This window comes from Varroa destructor, unplaced genomic scaffold (genome assembly GCF_002443255.2).
Source record: "Varroa destructor unplaced genomic scaffold, Vdes_3.0 BEIS01000001.1, whole genome shotgun sequence".
NCBI lineage: Eukaryota > Metazoa > Arthropoda > Arachnida > Mesostigmata > Varroidae > Varroa > Varroa destructor.
The window spans coordinates 7616724-7643944 of NW_019211454.1; the positions used below are offsets into that span (position 1 = coordinate 7616724).

General features: G+C 42.1%; 1 protein-coding gene across 8 annotated transcripts in view; it reads right to left on the minus strand.

The window, feature by feature from the left end:
• The window catches only part of Pkn (serine/threonine-protein kinase N), a 72679-nt gene that overhangs the window by 11602 nt on the left and 33856 nt on the right, over positions 1–27221 (minus strand). For all 8 annotated transcript variants that reach the window (XM_086977084.1, XM_022805321.2, XM_086977087.1 and 5 more), the window contains 5 exons: positions 22315–22525; positions 9437–9646; positions 4069–4251; positions 1919–2228; positions 363–520 (listed from right to left, as the gene is read on the minus strand). In XM_086977084.1, coding sequence (XP_086833210.1) covers positions 363–520; positions 1919–2228; positions 4069–4251; positions 9437–9646; positions 22315–22525 — 1072 coding nt within the window. The remainder of the gene's footprint in view (positions 1–362; positions 521–1918; positions 2229–4068; positions 4252–9436; positions 9647–22314; positions 22526–27221) is intronic.

Genomic DNA, 27221 nt, shown 5'->3' on the forward strand with positions numbered 1-27221 from the left:
TAAAAAAAGCAAATTATATTCTCATCCATCTATATATATATATATATATATATATATATATATATATATAGAATGGGGCATTAAATCTCTGGACAGTTTGAAAATCTTTATTTTACACCTGTTCAAGCAACAGGGGAGCTAAATATGATGAAATGAGAGTTTAGTAGAAAAAACATATAAAGAAAATGGAAGATACAAACTGTCACGTAACTTTTGCCCCCCACCCCTGTATGCAATAACCTAGCTCGACCACGGTCCTGTAAACGTAATAGGGGACTCGGTGTAGGAGACAAAAACGACTAACGACTAACCTGTCTGTGACGTAATCAGAAAATGCATTTGTCCGTATGCTTAAGGCTCACCTGCTGAGAACAAGGTTTGGCGGCGGTTTGACCAACAACGATATTGTCGAGTTTGAGTATTGCGTAAATCTCATTGGAGAGGTCACCCTTGATTTCGTATGATCGCGATGAACGGGGCAGTCGCGAGGATGGATGCGGCTGAACCGGTGGTAACCGTCCTGCCAAATTGACAGAGAAAAAAAGGTTAAGCAATTGGCATCTTCTCGCGCATCCACATTTCTAAATGATTCTTAAGCGTGCGAGTCCTTCAATCACGGAATCTATGTTGTATATCGAATATTGGCTGTGTTTCCGAAGAAATCGAAGACTCGGTTTCAGCTCAGCTCTTAGAATCGAATTATTGAGGCAAACTAAATACTGCCGTGATTTGATGCTGGTGAATTTGATTCTTCTCCGATCACCGACAGCCGTAGTCGGCATCCGATCCGTACGTTGCGTGCACATAGTACAGCTGGGCTGGCTAACAGTAGCTACAGACAGGCTGTTACCCGTTCAGAAATTCTTGTTAGTTTTATTTCACTACTGGGTTAATCACCGGCAGGTCACTAGCTTTCATTGCTCTTGTAGGCACAGCAGGAGCAATGACCGGGGCAGCTTGCTCCTTTGTTAAAATCCCACACATTTATAATGTATGACATGTTGCCCTACTAGTTACCCATCAAATTTTCTGGCCGGTAAGGAAAGAGGCAAAAAATTCCGCACGGCGTCATCCGGCAGCTGCACCTGCCATCGTCGTGCGTTAACCAGCGCAGAGTAGATAAGCCTTCTTGTTCTCACTTTGCCAACAATATAGCGACAACCAGCTTCTAATCAAGTGATCTGGGGTCGAAAGCGAGCATAAAATCGTTCAGTGCTAGGATGGGCTAGTCGTCCGACGCACTGCTTGATGTATGAACAAAAAATTTGTTTAGTAATAGCAGTTATTCAGAAAGCCGATGGGATATCGGATACCAAATGCAGCGAACGACTAGCGGGCCCATGTGTCAGTCTGCTGTGCATGATCCGGCAAAAGGACACACTATACACATTTACCAGATCGATATAAGGATATACCCGTAGTAGAATGACTTCTTCTGTCTTGAGACGAAGAGATTGTGATAGGGTAGCTGAAAGAACCGATAATATGAGCGTCTATAAAATGTTCTATAAAATGAAAACCCCATCAAATGACGAAATTACAAGACTGTGGTTCGTATCGAACTGCATAAGGATCCCAGGTCCCCGAAAAACAAAGCGTATTGATAAAAAGAATCGGCAATGAGAAAGGAAGACACTGTCTAATTGCAAAAAAATTCTATAAGCAACAATACTTAGAATATAGCTAGCTTTTAAATTCATAGTTCTTAAAGGTTTGCTCATCGACGTGGAGATATTTATCCTTTAACAGGTTATGATAGTCTCACTGTTCGTCACTGAGAATTTCTTTCCCCCTTTTAACTTGCACTTAAACAATCTCTCCCTTTCAATCATGTCGTACCGGCCACTTTTTGCAAGTATAAGTGCACTTATGTATAAGTAAATGATAAGCAGATGGTACAGCGGGTCGTTGTTCTTACCAGGAACATCAACGAGAAGATTTTGGCAGCCCATTAGTCGCACTTGTAGCTGACCCGTCACAGCGGCTGCCTTAGGTAGTGCTAGTCCGGCACTTCCCGCAAGCGAAAAAGAGCTGCCAGATGCTACTGAAGCCGCTGAGGTCGGCGATTGGGGTTCACTGCTACCCTCTATACCGCCGCTGCCTGTGTTTGGTGCGGTACTGGCTAGCGACGCTCTTTCAGCGGTAGCTTCAAGGCGATCGAGAGCCGCACGGATTAAGTCAATCTTCTGACTCGATTCGACCAGACTAGCCTGGGCCTCATTCATAACCTGGAACGCAGTATTGAGAACATTTTGCCGAAAAATTTGAAAATTCTTATAATTTCACTACTTTATTTATACACTATCTAGATAATCAGACTCTGTTATTCATCTGATCTTTACTACGCGTGTAGCTTGGGACGCCTTGTATGATAATGAAGCAGCTGCCGTTACTCCATTTCTGTGGTGGCTCCAACCTGTAGATTCCTTAAGTTGATTGGTTTCTAGACCAAAGCTTGGTGCCGATGCGCCGGAACCGTCCGTAAATAAAGCATTTCTGCGGATGGAACTTTACGGTCACAAGGGTTAGATATAAAATAACAGTGACCTACAGGAACTAACCGAAGAGCTAAATGCACACAAATATGATCTCTACGTGTCAAGAAGAAAGTTTTGTTCTTTACATGGCATTCATGGCTTTAAGATCCGTTTGAAACCGAATCTGACGAAGTCTATCCCTTTCCCTCTGGATCGGCGATATACCATTGCCAGTAACACTTTAGCCAAGGGTTGACCTAGGTTCTGCGCAGATCCTTGCAGTATATCACAATACACCTTACTTTTATGAAACCTGTAAACAATTATATAAAGTTTACACAACCGACTAGGGGGATTCAACATAGAGTCACATGAGATCGTTTCGCACCTAAGAGCGGTATGTGAGGTGGTGAAGAGTTCAAGCCGTGCGACGGACTATTTCATGCATTATTATTATTATTTGAGATTTACGGAACCCAGGGAGCAGATCCTTTGGCTTAGCAAAGGTTAGCTCTTCAGGGATTAGCATAGAGTTTCAGCGTTCTTCGTGAAGCTATACACAGCAACAAAATTCCTCGTTCCGCAGGCAGATATTAGGAGGAAAACCCATGAAACATCTATACCTCATCCTGATAAAATTTCCTAAAGGGACTGCACACCAAAGACACAGGATTTCTAGAAGTAAACTCTAAATTACGGTATGTCCTTCGAACGGATTCGAGTGAAGGCAAGTGTCTAAGCATAAATCGCTTATGACGAGAGCCCCTCCATTCACAATTCATATAGAGAAGAATCAATGATCTCAGAACTCGGATTACTTTCGCCTGCGAACGGAGAAAGGAACAGCGTAACACAGATTTCGAACTACGGCTGAAAACTTAAACCGACAAGGATTAAAATAATCCCTGATCAAATAATGAAACGCGGGCTCAGAGTCAGCTAACCCCCTGATGACGCGAATGATCATGACAATAATACAAGTTTATGTCATCCAGTAAACTAACAAGATTTTCAGATTAACGAGGCACTAAGCCTTAAAATAAATTGACATTTATTTTAAAGCTTTACTTTTTCATATATATATATATATATATATATATATGAAAAAGTTTGGTACAATTTTATAAAACGATGTATATATTTTGTATTTCCTTATCTACATCTTTACCCATTATAGTTTTTTAACTGCGTCCTCCTCTTATACTGGCGGTTTTTTTTTAATTATTTCCCCATTTCGTTTCGTTCGAGCTCATACTTGTGAATATACGTTTGCTTCCCGTTCACACATCGTGCGCGGCACACATCACATAGTGAAAGTTAAACCAACGATTTTTCTTCGACTGCCTCCACCAAATTGTCTATTTGCCGGATGATCCAGTTCATGCCATTCTTTCGTCATATACTCTGTTGGTATTCTCCTATTAAAGTTTATATAGTTACAATATAAGCTAAAACATCTACACAGTCAATTCCATATTAAAATACATTTGGTCTATAGGTAAACTATTTCTAAAGATAAAGGATAGCTTCGCGTACTGATTCTTTATGTCAAGACTGCATAAAAGCAGTGTCCTTTAATAATTGATATTACCTTCTTATCAAGACAGGATCGAATGACATTTTTGGCCCCCTCCATGACGGCGCGTTCCACCTTGTAGCGATGTCGGAGTTCATGGTAACGGAGCTCGGCCTGAGACGTAGTTTCGCTCCGCTGACCCGTTTGAACTAGCTTCGCAATCATCATTTTGATGTAATCGATTTTTGCTTTTGAATCCTGCAACCAAATAATAGAACAGAAAGGAATAGAGCTCGTGCATTATGAGGCACTCTAGTAGGTCAGAAATAAAATAATAATTTCAACATTGTGCTCATAAGCACATTAGATGTTTATAAGCACAATACTCAGTATACAACCATGGCTACCGTCGACCTCCCACCAGAGGACACCTTGTCAAATAGGCCGACGGACAGAATCAACACTTCAAGCAAGGGACTAACAAGGGCCTGCCAAACAATAATGCATACAATACATAAAACTACCTCGTGCTCGGTTAGGGCAGAACAACCTATCGTTTCGCACAAATGTAGACATACTAAAGTAACCCTCGCTAATAAACTTGCCAATAAGTGAACGCTCTAATAAAGCAAATTCTTGCAAAAAGTAACTAGCTTCTTCACTGAAAGGACCAATTATTTTTCATGTGACACATAAGGCTAAGTTGCCTGGTTGAAATAGACCAAGGGTCTCCAAATCTGGTCAACGACGCATGATTTAAATGAATTTACAAAATTATAGTAATAACAACGACTGTTTTTCTGTTGAATGGTATGGTCGGAGACTCCCAAGGCACATGGGCATGGAACGTGTATATGTGTGTATGCGTATGTGTGTGTTTGTCTTTGCTCAAAGTACAAACAACTCCACTAAACGCTAATAGTGCAGCAATTAATAATAACAATTATAATAAATGCAAAATACTGCATTATATACAGCGAGGACAACCGTTAAACATCAGTAGAATTCTGCCCTTTCCTCCCCGATATTTTTCACTCCTTCCTGCATTCCCCACCCAGAATTATAATGCAAATAGGAGCACTTGCAAAATACGGAGAGGTAATACAATACTGTTTTTAAAGGCCATGATAATTTTTTATGCTCACCCTTATCTAACTGAGTTACGCCTATACTCGTCAGTCAAGTGTCTGTACATTTGAAGACATCATGGGGTTTTTTTCTTGTTCCGATTGGGAACATGTAATGCATATGCATCAGCATCAGGTAAAGGTGGCTAGTGTCAAATCCATCAAATCCAAACGAAAATTTTGCCACTTCGATCTCAAATTCTGGGAAAATCTGGGATTATATTAAGGAAGTACATCTTCAATGGATACAACCAGCAGTAGAACAGCAGATAACGCTAACGAAAAACAACGTTAGACTCAAATTCTACAATTGGCGAACTGGTCAATAAGAATCGTCTATTTTCATCCTCAACTGCGATTCACGTATCTAACTAACTTTTTCAGAGTTATCCTATTGTAATCCCAATTCTAGAGTGCGATGTTCGCGTAAATTTACACATAAACAATGAAAATCATAATAATAATGGCCGGGCCTTGAGCTCGTTTGCGTTAAGGTGTGCGAGCTGAACTCATCCAAAATAGAGATACAATCTAGACGCTTCGATAAAATCAGCCATTACTGTGAACGACCTGCTTGATTTTCACGGCAGCTTCACCGTCACAAAAACCGAATGGAACGCGTAATTAAAAATGAAAAGCTTTATTCATCTAGGAAGATCATCGGATGATGATGATGATCATCATCAGTAGTAATTAGTCATCATCGGATACTTTCCCGTCACAAGCAATAATATAATTCACACAGGATCACAGGCGAATGAATGAAGTTTTGAATTCCGCTGGTTGGAGGATTTATTGGCCTCATATGCATTTTGCCAGCTTTGCGACCTGCAACGACACGGGTTCAGGATATACAGGACAATTTAATCTACTCCAAAGCTAACGCGTGTCGAATAGGCTTTGTATAACTACTGATAATTGCTCACAGATTAGCGCTTTCATAATAAATTCTCTGACAAGTAAACGACGACCGGGTGAGCGACATGTAGAAACAGGGAAGGCGTTTAATTATAAACTGGAATCATCCATATCGAAATTTGGTTGCTTTTTTTAATTTTCTGTTTTTGTAAGAAAAGCATTCGGCTTACTACTGTCTCAGCTGCTCAAATAGCAGAACTTTCGTCGAAAATTCTAATAATAATGAGGACAATGAGTAAAAAACAATATTTACTTTGTGTGTAATCAATTTGAATTATATTCATTACTCAGTGATCAAAATTTCACTAGCTTTTTCGAGGTTTATATTATTATACTGTTCGTTTTTTGATACGCAATAAAGTTCCTACACGACGGAGCTCGGGACGATCCTACATGTGTATTTCACGAAGCAAAATTTACAAAGAGAGATCCGTTGAATAGCGTCATTACGGAATCGGATCAGGACATCAAGATTGATTCCGTGAAGCTGTTGTCCTCAGATTAAAATTTGAGTTGTACGAACGATACTGTCGCGGTTTATTGATTTGGACGCCAGAGCAGCAGAGATAATAACAGCTGGAAGGTATTCGTTTTCGTTTGTTAAAATACAAAAACATGAACATGGGTTACATCGTCACGTATTACCTCTTCGTGTGACATTTGGTCGACCATCAAAGCCTTGTAACGACGGATTGTAATTGAATTTTGGTACCCTATAACGCATTCGCTATCGACTAGCGAACTTTGGGTTGGGAAAAGAACCATCTTTCTCATCCAGTGCTCCGTAACGTGTCACCTGTACTTGATGATCACAATTTAACGCACCTACAACAATGCGTGCTAGCCAACGTTTCGTCTAAAACTGCATCACCCGGCAGTCCCTTAGCCTTCCGAGTATCAGGGGCAATGAAAGGAAAAATTAATCGGTACAAAATATACACTATGAGAGGACAACACCCGTTGGTTTTTTATTTAACTTAGCTCCCGCAGCATTTTTGGTTAAGTAGATCTACGCAGAGGTAAAATCGCCCCATATTATAGAAAATACAAAAAGGTATTTTTGTAGTGCAATACTCAAGCTACGACGCTTTATCGCTCTTTGTTACGCGGCGTGTAAATTAACTGTAAGTACGCATCGCATATTAATGTAGTCTCATAGATGTATTTGTGTCACCATACTATGTCAAAGCGATGTCTATCTCGTCACAAAGCCACTGGATCGCCCGTTGAGGATTAATATAGCAGCGATCTAAAAACTGAGAGTACCTTACGATGACTCGTTTGTCCCGATATGACAACCGAGACAGACTCAACGTGGCACGCAATCGTAGAAACAATTAAATCCGAATGTCCGGAGGGGCTGGCTTCATGCCGCATGCGCTTCAAGCCTCCCATTTGAAAATAGTCAATTTTCTCGTTTCTGTTGTCGATTTTACAGTCTTCACGAAGGCTACAATAACCTTGTTATTGGCTACCAGCTACGATAACGAGCGGCGCTCTGTCGTACAAAACACAACCACCGCTAGGCATAGAGCAGAAAGCCCTTTAGAGTTGCCCCACGCAATGGGTATGATACGGCACGTGCGAAGCAAATAACATTAAATAGCGTACTTAGGTGGGTAAGACTTTTTGGTAGCATTTTTTTTTTGGCTCAGATAGCACTGATTGACTGGGTGCCTGCATGACATGTTGACCCAGATCATGGCGCTATTACCTTAACGCCTACAACAGTAACTTGTTGCGCAACTAATTCCTCATGTTATTTTTGAAGGTTACTTAGTGATGTTTAATTACTACTATATTGATTTTGTCGTTATTGTTGTTGTTGCCGTAAATAGTGATCCAATAGTATAAAGCATTTGCACAATGTTAACCTGTTGTTATCAGGAACTCAATTTATGAACGTATATATAAATGCAGGCCTTATGTTTTTTTTTTTTGAAGACAAATATTTCATGGAGATACTGGCTCGTTCCTTCAATTTGATCATCCCTGTTTGCTACATGATCTTCTTGTAACTGGCTCTTCGGACGTACCTACTGGAATAAAACGTGATCGAGTATCAATCGGCGTTGATGTTTTTAGCCTCCGACCCGTACTTTGTCACATTCCATACGATATGCCAATTGTTATTATTCAATCTCAGTTGTGTCATCATACTTAAGGTCTAATCGTACGACAGGCCGATTTCGATGGTAACTTTTTATGACAAATGCAAAAACAATTTAAGGGTAAAATTGCGTTTTCTTCCGAAATTATCTCACACATATCGGTCTAAAACTAAAAAGACCCAAGGAGCGATCAATGTTTGTCATTGTCACACCCCAGGTGAACTACTTGTTGTCGATGAACTTCGTCCTAGAAAGGTAAACCTTTACAAAAACCCGTTGGACACCAGGAACCGAGTTATTCTGCGCGCGTGTCTGGGTCTAATACAAATCAAATGCAGAACGAGGCACTGGAGTTGATTAGGACGCCTTACTGTGCTGCTCTTAGCCGTCTCTACATACGTTTCTTTGATGCCTCTGTATCAGATATTAGAAGTATCCTATTTTAAATTTTTCTTACAGTTTGGTTGGCGCTTAGGTGCTACGTCATCATATCGACCAAGCTGCAATTTGTATTAGTGTGTATAGTGTTCAATCACTATTTAGGGAGCTTAATGTACAGGCATGTACATCAAACACACATACGGTAAAAAGGCCTGAAGCATACGGAGGATATGGCTTCTAATCCGCTTTGAAAAAACCTTTTAATATATGTTAGCTAGCCCACGTAACTTGTAACTTGGATGCACCTTACTTGACAGGCCAAATACTAGCTCCTAATCCTATGCCTTTAACGAACGCAACAGGTAACGCGACTAGCACTCTACATTGCGGTGTCTAGATACCTGTTTTTTATTATTATAGGAAAATGAGTATTTGAAAAGTCGAAGGGAACTATGGTGAAAGCTCTCTCAGCTGCACTCAAGAGTTCTCGCTACCAATGGTACTCGCTCATTGCCAACTGTCGGTTACGTTGCGATCTCCATCTGGGTTAATATTCGTAGCAGAACACACGGCGATAATGTAATTAGATCAGCTTGATAGGTATACATACGTGTTTTACTATGTCTTTAACCAACTAATTGCCACAGATGAACTCAGTACCATAATCAAGCAGAACTGTAAATTTACGAAGCAGGAGAAACTTTTTTTTTAAACATGCGCTCTCCCACATTCCTCACTGTTCAAATCGGCCTCAATCTGACGCTAGTTTTTCAAGTTTCTCTTTTTTAAGGCTTCAAAATTTTCAGGCTTCTGTTCACCCTAGAATTCATTTTGCCCCCCGCGTGTCGACTCCTTTCGTGCGCATTTTTTGTTCTGAATGAGACTGATAATAATGTTTGTACGGACCTGTAACAATTGTTCGGCCTCGCCTAGCATCTTCTTGTCCTTGATGGCCGAGTACATTCGAATCATATTTTCTGCTCCCTCTTTCACCTTCATTTCGATGCCCAGCTGCTTTTCCAATGTGGTACCACAACATTCGTTGCTAGCACTGGGGCCGCCCATGCCTCCGCCCTCGGCGGCGCTTCCGCCAACCCGGGCGGGCGGACTGTCGTCCTGTAAAAGCAGATGAAATTGAATCGAATCGTGATTTAGGTGATACATGCATGGCTAAAACACCATTTCAAGCAAGATCTTCATCTTGCTTGAAATGGTATTTTCAACACTCAAAAATCGGCTTGCTTTATACATCCAAATTGTGTAGATTTATGCTTAACAGAAAAGACTTGAAGTAGCAAATTTGTTTCTGCAAGACGTTTTGTTAACCGCCATTATCCGTACTATTATTATAACGAATAATCAACAGGGGAAAATGTTGATCCGAATAACAAGCTACTGAAGCACAACAAGTAAACAATTCTTGAGACAAATCGCAGCGCGATTGTCTCCTGGCAGAAATGAGAACAGAACGTAGAAACGTAGACAGAAGACGGGTAGCATATCTAACTGTCGGAAGCGCTGGTTAACCAGTTAAAGTACGGAACGTAAAGCACAGAACAATAGATTTTTGGGTTCGTTTGCAGAATTCTGATGCTAACAGTAATCTAGTAACAATAGCAATGTTATTGTTATAATTATACCTTATTATCAATAAATAAAACACCAATTTTGACCTATTTCATAATCTTCGCAACTAACCGATGGCTAACGCACATTGCATACAGAGGAAGGGTGAGCCTCTTTGCTGTGCACCTCGCATAAAACGGCTCCAAGGAGAAGGGCATGGGCAACGATAATGTCATTGTTATATATGGATGGAATCAACATGGGCACCACACTGCCTATTAGGATGGCACGGTCGATAGATCACTCGTAAGAGCGCAGATAGCAAGTCGACTTTGTGAAACCTCTGCAGATCCTTTAGATAACCACCTGTAGGAGAAAAGGCACCATCTTTGACGGCGAAATTTCAACCTATATTTTTTATTCGTTTTTTGCTATGACAATTGCGACGATTCTCGAAAAACAACCCAGAATCAACTCGGTGAGGAAAAAGCGGATGTACTTTCATGATGTACTTTCTGACCTAATGATGTGGGGGCTAAACTTCCAAATCGGGCGTGGTACACTTGTCTCTGTTGCAAGAAGCCAGCCTTTTGAAACAATGGCAGCACTGGTCGTAGAACTTGTGGAAGTTGTGGAATTATTATTAGAATTAAATATTTATTTTACACCACCATTCTCATTTTCATTGCAATTATTATCTTAGTATCGCACAAATGAATATGTTGATTATACTCTATTATTGATTATATCATTAATATGATCACAGCTTTCAGCGTTTTTCTCCCCTAAGATTATGTTTGTATTGCCACGCAATAATTTCAAGCTAGCAGTCGTTCTAATAAAAAGGTTGTTGTGATCCAGGCTCCGAAGTTGTCTGTAAGGCCCCATTTCCGCGCATCTCGAGTATATACGTTTAACCGCTGATAAATAACCAAAGTTTACTCCTCCAAGAATTAAAACAGCACATCTCTATATTAAGCAAACTATCAGCTATTTTATATGTTTATTACGTTATAAACGGTTTGAATGTGTGCATATCCGATTTTATACCAGGAGGCACTTTCGTGTCTTATGATCTCTGGAGTTCAACGCAAGTCAGCTGAGCGGAAGATTCCCGAAACCTCGTCTACAACAACTACTTTCTACGGTAACCGCTAAAGTACTACAACAGGGGCATTGGGCAGTTTGTCTTAAAGTTGACTAGGGAGAGACATCTCAGAATTATAACAATTCTGCACCCGTAATTGCACCGGGAGGGAAATGCGGCCATCATTAGGCGCTTCACAGGGTGGTGACGCCTTAAGAAACCGTAATGGAGCAGCGTGGTAAAATCTTATTTATTATATGCAATTATTAAGGACCATTAATTTTCGAGCGGAAATCAAAAGGTATTTCGCACTACTTGGCGATTCATGGGTTGCTTTTCAAGATAAGCAAATGTAGATCTAAAGCTTCTAGTAACCACATCGACGTCTCTAACATCAGGTAAAGACCGTTTACCGAGAAGATGTAAGTACTCGCAGCAATAACAGTAAGGAGAGTGTCCTACCTGCCATCAAATACGGTTTATGATTTTAACTGAGTGACGCTGATGGTGGATTCAGATGAGCACATACAGTACACAAATGGACGTAATGTCAAAGCCATTGGACATAAGATACACCTAATTAAAAAGTCCCGCTATGAGTCTGCCACAACTAGTTCAAAAGCCCCACTTTTTAGAATTCTCCTCCCCTAGGAGCTATTATCAGCCCTATTGTTAGCCTTAGTAGGTACGTAAGCAATCGTGTTCTGATGAATTGACTTTTGACATATCCTACCGAAAAGATTAACTTAGTTAGATAATTTTTGCCTTAAAGTTAAGTTTGTGACACTCATTTGTATTGTAGGAAATATTGAAACGAAATGTATATCTCGAAATGAAAACTATTTTTCACAAATTGACTATTAAAGGAATCACTATTGTACTGTTTCATTGTATAGGTCTCGTCCTGATGTGCGAGGACACAGTTAGGACCTTGAAAGATTTTGTTAGTCAAGCTTAAGTGCTCGTATTTACTACGAATATGACATGTCCAATATACCGAGAAAAATATACGCACTTAAACCTCCAAGCAAAATATAAGCGCGGGTTCGCACATCAAATACAACCGCAGTACAATTTTTTCCGCAGGTGCCCTATACTAGCATTGCTTATAACTGCCGTATACCATAAAGGTATCGTCTATGAATGAGCATCTGCTAAATAGTTGATCTGACGAGTGAGCTCGGTCATATTAACAAGCTCCGCTCGTTAGGTTACTATTGTAGCCGTTTGTAGCAAAGTATTGATCGTGGAATATATGTCGCGAGACCCCAGTACGACTTCGGGTGATTTCTGCGGTGACTCGGGGACCCATTCCACTTATATGACTGGGAGGGTAAAGCAGTGAGAACTATTGGCACACTAAGTAGTTACAATTTATGATACATCTCTGATGCTGGCGTTAATGACTATACCAACAGCGTTTCATTATCAGAGAGCAATTGCTACCTATGTAGATGTATTAAACATTTTCGATAGCTCCACAAGATAATGCAAGACCATGTTGGTAATACGATGCTAGTTTTATCTTACCACTTCCTCATCACCTCAACCCGTCCCTGTCTCTTATCCTACTTAACTTCACTGCAGTTTTGCATCACGCATCTCAATATATGGCTTGCTCGAAAGATGGTTTAGGTCAAAATACGATACCGACCCTTGATATATAAAGGAAACTCGTACCTAGCACCTGTGCATTGTACAATGACGACCCTTGATATATAAAGGAAACTCGTACCTAGCACCTGTGCATTGTACAATGAAGAAGTTCGGCAAATGGGGCGACGCGTTTCTACGTAGTGAAATTCCTATATACACTCAGAGCCACTATTCTTCACAGCAACTACCTACATCACAGGCTTCGTCAGTGGCCGCGGTGTTTGCCTCTTTACCTAAAACCCTCCTCAAAAGGCGATTTCATAGTTAAATTAGACGAGGAAGCACGTGAATGTCTGCATTGTCATCTTGACCGCCTGCTCCTTCCCTGTGCCGACCATACTCTCAACATCTGCAGTACCTCCGTCCCGTTGACTGATCGAATCGGTGCAGTGGTAACTGTACCTTTCTCACATGGGCTTCTCCTTGAACAGCAACTATGTGCAGGATAGCGCTAAAATCAAAAACAGTAACGTGTCTGGGTCCGTGAGTTGTTTTCGCTAAAAAGACCCTACCGGATACGGTATTATCGAGCACTCACAGCAGCGATCAAGCAAACCCCTCATCTGCTCCGTGTCAATAACTGCGAGTACGAATAGCGTTCGAATCGTATGGAGCGATGGCAGCTGGAGTTCGACGATTCCAGAAACTGCCGCTGCAGACAAGGCCTCTCCGTAGTGATAGTGTCAACACGTAACTCATACAAACGAAGCGGTTTTGATCCAACTTTGCTACGTCGGTTTGTATAGCGAACACCGGGACGGATCGTTGTAAGTACTCAATAGGATGTGAAACGTGGTCCCGGTGCGGCTGTTAAGAAAATGTTTGCCTCTTTAAATTTTGATTGACCGGTTCGTCGGCGTTGGCCGATTGGTCATGTATAGTAGTCCAACTGTTGCGAAGAGCGGCGAAGTCCACGTGTCAACCCCTTCAACTCAACATTATAGAAGCAGCCATTGGCCTGTGCGGCTTGAGCTAATGCAAATGCTGGTACTTCTGCTGTGAAAATCTCATGACGGTATTACATGATGAATCACTATGGCGCGTATTTCCATTAGCTGTAACATAAGCTAATGAAAATTTGGCTAAAAGTTACACTGGTCAGGGCTGTGGAGGTCGTGAAGAAAATAATACGAAACGTTTCCGTAAAAATTAATATTACTTACGTACATGTAAAAGATAATAATTGAGTCCTCAACTGTTTTTGTAAACATCCGTATTTTAAATTCCGTTATTAGACGGATCAATTTGCGAAAAGTCGTTGAATCTGACTGAAAATTCGGTGTTCTTCTTGTACTTTTCCAGGACAATAAGCTGTGTAGACTTGCCGCCAGGATTCGATTACAAGAAACTATCGCCTTATTTTCAAGACGATAGCTTCTTGTAAGTCACAGACAACGACGCCATCAGATACACGAATGATTTTAACCTTGGTACGCATTCAGAAACAAACAAACATAAAAAACAAGAAATAATAGGAGAGCAGCATTTTCATTTTTTTGGGCACTAATTGCACGTCTACTCCTACAATTACTATTATCGGTCAGCTACGTTTGTGTGCCTCAATCCAAGTCAACTTCGGATCCCCCTACAAGACGGACATCTTACAGTAGCACCATTTATTATCCCTAGCAGGACATTTGACAGCAGTCGTAACGGTGGCGGCAGCAGCCGCAGCAGAGGCAACTGATCCACTGGCGTACTTTGATCCTTTGCACTCGCTCGTATGCTCGGTATCTGTCCATCTCCTTTCGTTTTTTCTCCGTCTGCTTATTTAATTCTCTTCTCTGCTTTAGCGACATATCGAGAACTTGAATCGAGTGTCAGCAAGTGTGGTGCATCATCCTATCACAAACCTCAATTCCTCCTGCCTTGGGACTTTCTCAACTGATGTGTTCATTCATTGTTTAGCTACTGTTACATCAATTTTGCTTGTGGTTTTCTAATCGCGTCGACAATTGGAGACCAAAACAGTCTTCTCACTTCCTCATCCTGAATGGGTCTGCCTACTCTGACTCCATCTTCCTGATATAGTATATAGAGTGCAACGCTGTCCAGGCTCCCCGAGGCAGGCCGGCTAGGTGGCTGATTCGTTGGTTTATGCCGCTAACACGCAGCGTACTCTTTATTGGTAAGGGGAGGGCAAGGGGAAGGAGGCGTTGGGGGGGCTATTGATAATGCCGTACTGTTGGAGCAGCAGCACGAGAAAGGAACGAAGATAGCGGACACTGTACGAATAAAAGACAATGAGTGTGTCCTTCAGGGCTAGTGGAGAAGGTGCTTGCGATTCCAGTTGTTTCTACAACTGCTGCTGAAATTATCTCTCTCTCTCTGTCTCTTTATATTCTGCATCTGTACTCTAGCTGCGTGAGTTCCTGGGACTGTGTTAAGACAGAACGAACCAAAAGACGACGAAGTCACACGGCATGAAGCGGAATAGGGGACAGAGTGCAAATTCATCGTTCGCAGATTGTCTTCGACGTCGCCAGCTGCTTCAACATTAGAAGCAGTCCTGTGCGAAGGGGGTGAGAGAAGTGATGTACAAAAAGTGAGACGCAAACATCTACGATGCGTTCAGGACTGCCGCAAGCAGTCCTGAACGCATCGTAAGCAGTTTATGCCGTGAAGCAGTTTTATGCCGCGGCATAAAAAATAGAAACAACACTTGTCTTGAGCGGGTTAAAAGTGTCGTTCGACCGGTGCTTCATTCGTGAAGTACAAAGCGGTAGCATTAAGGAACGCAACTCGATAAAGCCAAATAAAACCCCTCACTAGCGGCTAAGCTCCGAAGCTGACCCGTATTCTTGGTCTCTACGCATACACAATAGGACAATCCACAGGAGATTGTAGCATTGAAAATAACCACGGTCACTGCTGCTTTCAGAACCGCCAGAAGTAAGTGGTGTTTCCGTAGAGCTCCCTCCTTTGTGCAGCACCATAACTGGTCCTTGGTCTGGCCAGCATCGTGTGGCACTGTCATCAATCATTACTGCCATCTGCGTCCTCGTACCTATAGCTAGCTTCCTGCTGCTACATATGACAGCTATGCCGACATTGTCACAGCGCAAAGCGGTTTGGGTTGGTGTAGCTTTAGCAACGCTGCTACAGAATAACATATAAGATACGTTGCAACTAACATTCTAGAATCGGCTGGGTGGTATCGCCGGGGCAGGCTGGACTGATTTCCCGGATGGCTGGCATCGCGAATGCTGACCATATGCATGTTGTTGCCTTAGGCAAAAGCAACGAGCAACAGGCGAGCAAAGTATACGCCAGAGAGGGTCGTGCCAGAAACGATGACGTGGAACCTTTACCGACGCCGGCGCCTCAACCTCGGCTTCGATCAGGGAACAGACGGCAGGGATCTGGAAAAACGTGTGTCACTGCTATATGTCTATGCAAGCGCCTACTCTTTGATAGAGGTAGGGCCAGAAGACTAGCTGCTCTTTCTGAGCGGCTTAGACGTCATTGTGCCATGTGGGGAGGTATGCACCAACCAAACAAACCTGAGTTGAACACCTTCGTGCAAGAACAACAATTGAATAGTGATGCTAAACATCCACAGGCAAACAGCAAGGTTCGTCGGATGATTCAGATAAGCGACAGATATAAACGCACAGAGCAAGCGGCCTATGACGTTCAACGCCGGCTAAGACTCCCTTGCAAGTGTAGATTTTTGAAAATTACTGCGTAAGCCATTGGAAAAGTGAGTTGACCACAAGCGGAGATATAAGGTAATATATTGGCAGACAGAGACGCCTACAAGACCCACCACTTCCATAGAAGTCTTCTAGGATCCACTAGCAGTATACGTCGGCAACGACTAGGCTTCCGGCCTATACGGTTTAGATACATCTTCTAGCTATGGCGCTCTAAACTTTTAACCTATGACAACATTCCGTATGTACCAACCTAGCCAGAGTCCTAGCAGAACTAACATACTAGCACAGATCTACAAGTGGCTCCCGAAAACATGTGTGGGTCATCCCTTATCATGGTGCGGCCGAAGCACACCAATGGCACCCTAATGAGCCGCTTATGATTGCGCTGTCCGGCCTGAAGCACCTACCAAACCCCAGATAGCGACCTCGCTCTGCCTGCAAAGCATGCACATACTACAGACTGTAGTCAAAAATTCGTAGTCCTTCCGACCTGGATATAAGGGTGATTATAGAGTACGTTGTCTCTACCCGACTTGCACGTTTCGCTCTCCATTTCAGTGACCTTCCTTTGCTTTCTAATTCGAGCGTGGACAAACGGCGACGTCCATACGGACCTATTTCGTATATCAAAAAGGGCACCTGTGAGTTTTGCGGGGAAAAAATGGTGAAACGAGGAAATGGGAATGGGCTATAAAAGGAAAGCTTTGCCGCGCGACCTAGTAAAAGGCGGCCGTTGAACATGCAATGCGTTATCGTCAGCTATTGGCGCGCGAGTAATGTGCAGCAGACGATCTTTCCTTTTCTAGCCTCCCGTTTTTGTTAAGCGTCTGCTACCGTCGGCATCTGACGAGGGCGAACCACCAAAATTTAGAACAAAGACATCTTCCCCACGCGTTTCAACATCATTTAGAGCGCACAGGTAGCGGGTGAGCCATAAAGGCTATTGCCACAAAGGTGCAAACACCGCGAGATTATGCGCAGGCACTACAGAAAATCCGATTCTGTTCAATCCGAATTACTTATGTGAAGTGGAGGCTCAAATTGAATGTGAATCACTAAGTTAGCGTGCTTACCTCTGTATTAAGCAGACTGTTTGCAAGATTGTTCCTCACTCTCATAGGTTACCCCGCTTTTTGCGGCCTACGTGGCCGCTCATTTTGTCAGGTTATCTGTCGGCACCTCTTCTGTGCTCAAACCAGCTCAGTATCGTAAAGGGCCATTCACTGAAAGAATCGCTATGTTCAACCCATAATCAACTCAACAGAGAATTGATTTATTCCGCAATTTTCATTGGAACAGTCTCCAATATATTGATCCATTCTCCATTTTTGAAAGGTAATGTAAGGTCTTCTCATCGATGATTGAGTGTTCCCTATTTAACAACGCTGCCATCTAACTCGCATAGAGGGTGCGTTTGTTTACCGAAGAACCGCTCAACATAAACACTAACTGTCAACGAAATAGGAAATACTACACTTGCTTTAAATAAATGTTTGATTACCATTTTTGATCTTGAAAATTTAACTTACTGGAAATCGCATGATGATGACCCGTTTTCGAATACAAGCCGGCTATTCAGCTGAAAAATACGCCATACAACTGTATTTGTATGACATATAGTGATAAGTTCATATCGCTGACTGCGTTTCGCTGACGCAATGTTCCGAATAAAAAAAAAACAACACAGAGACCTTAAGATCGTTTTGGCATCTGACCTTGTGTTCTAAAGGTAAAAAACGTCCAGTATTGTGTAGCTCTATGGAAATATCAGTTAATACGAAACTCAATGGAAACAAACAACCCGTTGAAGATATGACTACATCGCCTGTTACCTAAGCGAAAACTCGCTCGAGAAACAATTGACCCACTGGGGCAAACGCAATGCAGATCGTTCATGGTTGAGCCCAAACCAAGCAAACGACGAATCAGGGCAATTCGTTGTGACTAGCAAGGAAGCTTTATTGATTGGTACATAATACAGTGGTGATTGCGTACTTGGATGAATTGCCTCTATAATTGGTACCGGCAGTGCTGATCGAAGCTTGAAGAAAACACTTGTTCAAAGTTAGTAAATTAACAATCTGTTACCGTTGTGTCATATGCCGCAGAAATTAATAACATCCAATAGTCATAATAATTACTATTATTGACTCTACGTAAATAGGCGCAAAAACCGATGTCTGGTCTACTCGAGTGACGACTATCATCTACCGTTTTGGCGATGGCGCAGTGGCAATGCGTTTACCTAGTAATCGGAGATACTCAGAGGCAATCCAGGTTCGATTCTGGGCGTAAACGCTCCATAATCTTCCACTGAGGACATCATCAATAACAATACGGTGGATATAGCAACCTGTCTTTTTGGTTGGTCCCCATAAATCACAACGTTGGGTAGCGTACGTTAGAATCTATGCTAAACAATATTACCGAAATCTGTGATAGAAAATACGGCTCATCCTTACGCCGACCCTAAAGCATCTTACAACTTGTATCTCTGGGGTTTATTTTGACAGTACTAGAAGCGCTCACGTTTGTCTTTGTAACCATGCAACCTACATGTAGAGGCGCCAGGAATAGCTGAGAGATATCTACTGAGAAAAGATTCATCCACGAGTATTATGAATTAATGTCAATTTAAGGCGTTGCCTCTAAACTGACAAATTATACATTAAGTAAAATCTAAATGCAACGAGATCAAGCTTATATTTATCTATTTGTCCATTCCATTGCATTAGCTGTACGGCATTTGGGTGCCGCTTAAGCTGTCCAATAGCAAGCCCCCCACTCAGAGACACAGATTACTGCCCTATCTAATAATAGATCTACTAGCGAAGGGAATCCCTGAGGAACCCCCGAGAATGCCAAACACCCACCCAGGCGCTACAGCTGCCTTTCAAACTATCTTAACAACCTGGCAACTCCCTTATCGAACGTTAGCTCGACTCATCGACCATGCCCGAGAAACTGCTCCTTGAAAATATCTGTTAAAAGCTGTTTTGAGCTAGATGTAGCACATCTGTAACGCGCCAAAAGGGTCCAGATGTAGCGATCGTTTTAGGTAATATTAGCAAGCAAAGGCTCTTGTCTATGTGCAGCGAAATGGAGCCGACTAGGGAAATCTGAGTAACATGGAATCTGTCATTTTATACGGAAACATCTTTAATTATCGCGAACCAGCATAAACTGTCAGTAGAACAAATTCACTTAAAAATAAACGGTTTTCTCACAGTCACACGAAATATGGCCACTCCTTCCCTCGTTTGTTACACCATTTCATTGTATATATATTAAATATACATAGGCCCAAGCAAAATACGCTACATCCATAAGCACGGTTTGTAAGACCAAGAGCCCCTTGTAAAAAAATTATACTGCAGTAATGCTAAATACGTATTGTACGTTGTTGCTTTGTATTGTATAAATGTTAGTTTAGCAAGCGTAGCACTTCTTGTTTACGTGTCCGGTTTGCTTTGGCACTTCTCCTATTGCTGCTACGAGACAATAACAACATAGGTCAGTAATAGATCAGCAAGCAAGAGCGGGCAACTGACGCCTCAGACCGCACTTACCAATCATAAAACTACTAATATTTGTTTATGTTCTTGTAGTTAACAGTGGTGAGTTCCGTCGGTATTACGGCGTACTCGATCGAGAGCTACTATAAGAAGTCGTCTATGTCGATGAATCTTTTTCGCATTGTCACCGTGACTCTCACGTGTTCCGCAGCAGTTGTCGTAACGATCAAACTCCCACTTTACGCTAACAAGCTTGAGGTTACCCATGGCGCTGCGCGGTCCCAGATTCGACGATAAACAAACGACCTCTGATTGTCCGCAAGCCGAGGGTCAAGCTAGGACGCCATGGCCGTCGTCGTATGTTACATGCAGCGTTAAGAGCATGTCGCGGTCAGAACTGAGCTTTTTCTCGGTGACTGTTGCTTCTGTCGATTGTATGCCGTGCGATGATTTGGCCAGCGGGAGCCAAACGGTTGCGAAATTGATAACAACAGCAGCAGAAGGAATAGCCGACGCAGTATCATCACGGCAGCGACTATTTCTGAGGTAGCAAAGATCGTAACTGGAATAGACGAACCGCGAGTGGAAATACACGACAGTTTCGTAGAATACAACGCACTTACATACGGGTATATAATATAGAACATTCTTGAAGTAAGGAATAATTAGTCTAAACGGAGCATCCAATAGATCAGGTGCCATTCTGATACCGACTATGTGTATGTAATTCAATAGACACACAGACGCATAGGCAAACGTTGATAAGTCGACGTAGATTGTAAATATGATGTAAACAGGAACGGCCCAATGTTCCGCGAGCGTCAGGATGAATGCCGGTGAATCGGTTAGATGCAGCGTAACGTCTACGATGCTTCCACAGAAGGGAATGCCGATAAAAGCATGAGGATTTATGAGAATGAGCGGCAAATGAAGAAGTTGAAGGTAAATCAATGTGTTTTACGCTCGACTGTTTAAGGATACCTCGAGCGTCCATTGTTAGTTTTATGCAGATAGAAAAGAAAGATAAGGCTGCTGATTAGTTGTTATTGTTGCATCATGTGCGCGAACAATAAACTAAACAGCTTAATAACAAATGAAAGATACACTAAGAACTAGGCACGCTACTGCGCCGTCTGCACTGATCATGGCAAGTCGCAGTTAGGTATCGGTCCTTGGACAAAAGCTAGTTTCCCCCTATGAAGGGTCATGAACCAATCATTTGACCACCTTCTAATTATCTTTCCTTAAAGAGATGTATTTAATTTGGTAACGCTCGTCTATGTGGACGATGTTGACAACATAGAAGAAAGCTTTGAGCTTAGAAAAAAAAAAAAAAATTATATATATATATTATTTTATTTTTTTATTTATGTCTTAAGTCGGCCAGCGTCAGAGCTGTATAAACGGTTAGGCATCGCACGTATGGGCGTAGTACAGAGAACGGATGGTTCGCAATAGCGCCAAATAGTATTGCATTCCCATTCAACTATGGGCAATGGGCTTCGATCACAAAACCAATGGACGGATGAACGCACGAAAAAAATCAACGAACGAGGTGTATGTATGTTTCGAGCAAGACTCGCGGCGAGAGGAGGTCAGAAACGACGAATGGAAAGGAGGACAGGTATAAGCCAACGCTCAATGTCGTCAAATATTCGCCACGAGAAAAGGGGAACTTTAACTTTGCTTGCGATCTTATTGGCGGTTAATGATCTTCAAGATGCATTCGAATAACGAGCGGGTTCCGTTGAGAACACTCGTATGGTCAAGCCCATCCGCGAAGATCGCCTAATGCGCTCCCTTTATTTACCTTTTACTCTTTTCAGCGGTATCAAACGACCCGGCGATAATAAGCTCGCCCGCTAATGTTAACTATTGTAAGCTGCGGGAAAAATTCGCCGGTCGACGATTTCCCAGAAGCTTTGCTAGCGTTTGGGTTGATTATGAGTTCTGATATTTACGACTCACGAATTAGTTACTGGTTATTAACCATATTGTAATAGTTAATTAAGCTTATCTCGGTTTTACTTTTAATCCAGTATCGCGTATTTTTCAGTTCGGATATGCTCAACGCATATAAATAGTAAAAACGTCTACACAGATACAGGTAGCAGACCCTTTGCAACACTGGCTGTCAGTGGTCGAATTTGAGTTACCGAGGATGTAATGCTTAGGCCTATAGCATGACCCATATGAAATGAGGACGAAAGTACCTAGTTGTTTTGCAAAAGCCAGTTATCGAAGGGGATTAGTGAAGGCTAAATTAGCGATTTGTTGAGTACGCGTCGCTGTATTGCTTACCCTATGCTGCATTTGCGAGTGTGGCAGGTTACTACTGATCTGACTTCCCGCCGATACGAGAATGTCGGCGTCCAGTTGGTTCAGATGATCCAGAAGGCGGCTCAACTTGGAATTGCTGAGCTTTACTAGGGAATTAACGTGTGCCAAGGACTTTCGGTCTGTTGTCGCTTTGCGGAGATTCTCGGCTCCTTCCTTTATCTTCAGCTCCTTCCTAGAATGCAGAAGGTAATCAAATGTATTTATAAGTCAATATTTTTATATCTCCTATATTTTCAGGTTATTGACTATTACTTGTAACATCTTTTTTACATAAACCGAAAGACATACAGAAACCGAAGGGACATACGAGAGGGTTCCGTGGCCACGAAATCGAGCACACACACCTCACGGCTTTCCCAGTGGGGAAGTTTAAAGAGGCTTCAGAGCCGAAAGCTATTAAGTGTCCAGACTAACAGATGGCAAAAGGCTAAAAGCCTATTTTACATCAAGTAGAACAAGTATTGCCGATCTGTACAGTGTTAGTGCTCCCATTTAGTGCTCCATATACATATATATATTATAACTTAATATTTTGGTTTTACGCAGTTTTAATAATGCAAGCTAATATCATGTTTGATATTCTAGGTTCTGATTCGTTCAATAGAACAGTAGACCCGCCCATAAAACTAGCTTCATTTGCCGACGGTTACCGTCTTTTAGTGATACGTGCACATACAACTATCAAATGACAAGAAAGAACATCATTTTGAACTAAAAACGTAGACTTCCTAATACAGTACAGGTCCGCAACTGATTATATGGATGTGTAATCGAAACGCAATTTTCCGGTCAATTTAGCTGAAATTATTCGAAATTCTGCTTTTAAGTGGACCCCAGTGAGGCGGTTCTTTCAAATCATGCGCTTGTCAGAACAAACGCATATGGTACTAGCAAGCGATCCATATTGAATATGTTTCGGATAGAAGATGTGCATATCGTCCAAGAAGGATAAGGGCTACTCATAGTTTCATTCCGCGCCTGTTGTTCTTCTTCCTGTTCGCTTTTCAAATGCTTAATAGTTTCCTTTATTCAGATGTTCTGCCAAGGAAATGTAACTAACAATCTAGCCCGATAGCAAATAGGTATCGATGGTAATTTTCCTAACGACCACATCGATACCACCGCGGCGACTTAACGGCTTTACATTACGAGATGGTACATCCATCTGCCACATTGCTAGGACATGCTTCTGCTCTATTTAGAGCTAATTTTAAAAATAAAGAAAAAAGTATTTCCTTTTTTATTTGAGGAAACCGACGACGATCATTGCAAGGCCTCAGATAGATAGCACTGTAGTAGCGCACCGCATGTTAGATGTGGGCGGTTCTTTCGTGGATCGAGTGACGAGTCAAATTAGCGAATTCGCTCCTGCTTGTTATTACTATACCGCAGCTCGTTTCCGAATACGAGGCAGCAAAGACTTTGCTCGTTGTAAGTGCCCCTAATAGCTTAGTGGGTAACGTATCTGTCTGCTAATCTTGGGGATACGTTGTTGTCTAGGTTCGAACTCTGGCGATGCTTCTTGTTCGATATCGGTTTTATCCTAACTGTCATGAGGGTCGATGAAGTCCTTAAGGTATGAGATAGCGCACGCTTCGGAATCGACACGTGTCTCCTAACGTAAAGATCGTGATTATGACCATGTTTTTCCTAAAAATAGGGTAAAAGGACTACTTTTTTTACAAACCCTGTCAGTATAACACGCGAGCAGAATTTACAGTAGTATACTAGAGGTATCATGTATTCATTACTCAAATTCAATTTGATTTTTTTCAAGAAAAACTCTGCTCAGTACTGTCAGTGAATTTAAGTGCTTGTTCACTGTTATTAAACATGACGCCTCACAACCCCAAAGGGGATTTTAGGCTGTGATGGCCGATATACGTGGAGTCTGGTAGCAATATAATTTTAGGACTCATGCCACTTGTTCTCATTCATAGACGAAGAGCAATTTTCGCGCTTATATTGCGGTAGAAAAGAAACGCGTCGACCTATCTTCGCTCGTTGAAATTTAACTTGTTAACTGCGACGTATCTTAGAACTCTGAATGGAAGACGCGAATAATTTCAAACTAGTCCATTCGATGTTCGTCTCTGACGAGTTAATTAGAAATAAAACCACATGTTGATTTGTTTTGCTGTCGAGATAACCAGTTGTGGATGATTTATCACCCCCTGGTAAGGCAAAAAGGATTCAATGGCACGAAAATGCTGTGTTTAGTCAATTTAAGGACAAATCTCAAGTTACGCAAGTATATACTACATGCTTGGTGGAGGGCCTGACGATCTTGGCGCACCACTTATTACGGTTCGCAGAATTAGGCACCACAATCAGATGGTGGATAGAAAAGGCGCTAAAGCTCCATGTCAAGGTTTACTGAATACATAAAATAAATTCTGATTTGGGAGAGATATCCCGTCGCAGATATGCGGTAGAGTGGGTGTTGAATGAGTTTCGACCACGGCTGCTCCTTCCGTAGAGATATTTAGTATTAAATCAAATTTGACCAGTGATGCTACGTTGAAAGAACAATCCAAATAGCTGAACATGTGCAATGTACTATATGTCCAAAGTATCTGTCATTAATAACAAATAACATAGATAAGATGCAATAACCGATCGAATTCTATATGTTTTCGTTTACCCAGACCCCCAAAAGACAAGTATTCGAGGCCGAAGCGCCTTTTTTCATAGACTTCCTTAACGTTTCATTAGTATATGACAACAATCAGTATAACAAGTAATCGTCACTCTTTATTCAAGGAGTTACGTAGGATCTTACCCAGTTGAATAAATCTGCAGATGTTAAATACATACCGACAGCAAAACAACTGCGTGCTTTTGGAAGATTCTATTCATATATTGAAGCTTCTAGTTGGCGAATGTCTTACGTTTCATCTAAAGGGAAGCTTATCGGAATAAGCACCAAGCGCGAGACTCGAAATGCTGATTTATCATGCATATCTGTTATTCAGTGCGATATTTGCAGCATCATCATCAAAATTTTCCCACTTTTCTACCCGTTCGATTCCATCTCTTTCCCTTCTATTCAGATGCCTATCAAAGGAAGAACCCATACACCGGTACCAGAATGGCAAATTAGAGATATATGTGTATACATAACCTTGTAAGCAACCGGTGGCCTGCGTTCTCTTCAAAGCAAATCCTACTTCTAATCTATTCAATAAAAGACAGGCACTTTCACATTGACACATATACGTATATGATATGCAAATCGCTATATTCCTGGATATATGCTGTACCCCTCCAGCCAACAGCCTGAATCTTTCCTAGCACAAATAGCCTACCGTTGATGTTACATGGCAATCGTTTTTTTTCTCTAATAGTTGCGCGAACAAGTTTAGCGGTCGGCATTATCCTGAAATCAAGATCACGTCGTGCCAGCCAATGACCTTTGCTTCATTCTGCTGTCCAGGGGCTAGCACAGATAACCGTGGACGGTCCCCTATAAGTTAGACCATGCAACCATCGCGTTCATGGTTCCTGCTAAGGAAGAAGAACTACCGTAAACTGCTGGCTTACCACAGTTACCACGAGTAGCGGTGGCCAACGCCACGACACTCGCGTGTCGTTGGCCAAGTATACATACCGGAAGCTGCACGCTACACAAACGCGCCATTGTCTTAGCGTCTTGGGTATGGCTTCGGTTGCGTTCCACTGGCGATTTACGTGGCCTCAGCTCCAACGTGAAAGCTGGACGAAGCATCACATGCTTCTTTTCTCCTGGCACCGTAGTTGTTTTGGTTTTTAACCACAGAGCGCGCGACCGCACGACGCTCAACCAACGTTGGAAGACAAACTGTGCTTTCGGCGAACAACGAACTGACACGTACCGCAGGACTATTCTGCGATGTACGTTACGTACAAATACTAAACAGTGCAAAACCTAGACAATAGGGAGCCACAGCGATCAACAGTAAATTGTACCTATACGCTCTCAACAACATGCCGTTCGAATATAGATGCACTCCTTTCTAGCTAATCAGAACGGCACATAAACTTTCTTAGCTTATTGCCTTTTACTAGTTCTAATCATCCTACAACTGCTAGCGACAAATCTAGCATTGATGTCCCGTTATATCTATTTCGACAAGACGGCAGTAACACAATTAGGTAATACCGGCTGGCAGTGGTAGCTGTACTCATCCTATCACCATGAAGTCCACAACATCCATCATCAATAAGCAATCGAGTTCATTCGTATGTGTATGTATGTATGGCTGGCTGGCACCATAACATGCTTTGTCGCTTAGGGCTACGAGGTTGTAGCGTGATCGTGCCTCGTTTTCGTTGTCGGTGTTCACCACTAACATCAGCTATGCTACTGCATCAACAAGCCGTCAATAAGAGGCCAGGCGGGGCAAAAGCAACGCAATAGCAGCAGTCATTGCGTTCACGAAATAACTCAAGCAAAATCATAGAGTTGGTGTTAGATCAACAGAATGGCTTGAACAGTCGGAGAGACGTCACGAGTGATCTGACCGTGCTTCTTGCCGCCATTGACTAACTGTGTTTATATATATATCTATATGTTTCGGTCAACTCTTAGCCGGACGCTCAATTTCGTTTCACGCATGCATGACAGTCCGAATGTCGACGAGCTCAACACTATTGAGAACCTTCTGTCCAGTTTTATCGACGAAAAAAATTCTGGTTGGGTGCAATGGCACGCAAATGCTGCGGTGCAACAGACATCGAGTTAACAACTGGGTCGGCAGAGACCCAGTAAAGGAAAGTCCTGAAGGATGACCATTTGAATCAAACAGATCCGACCACACGACGCCACACTCAGAGGCGAGCATAGAAGAAGTCTATTCGCTTCGACGGCTAAAAGTTTACAACTCCCT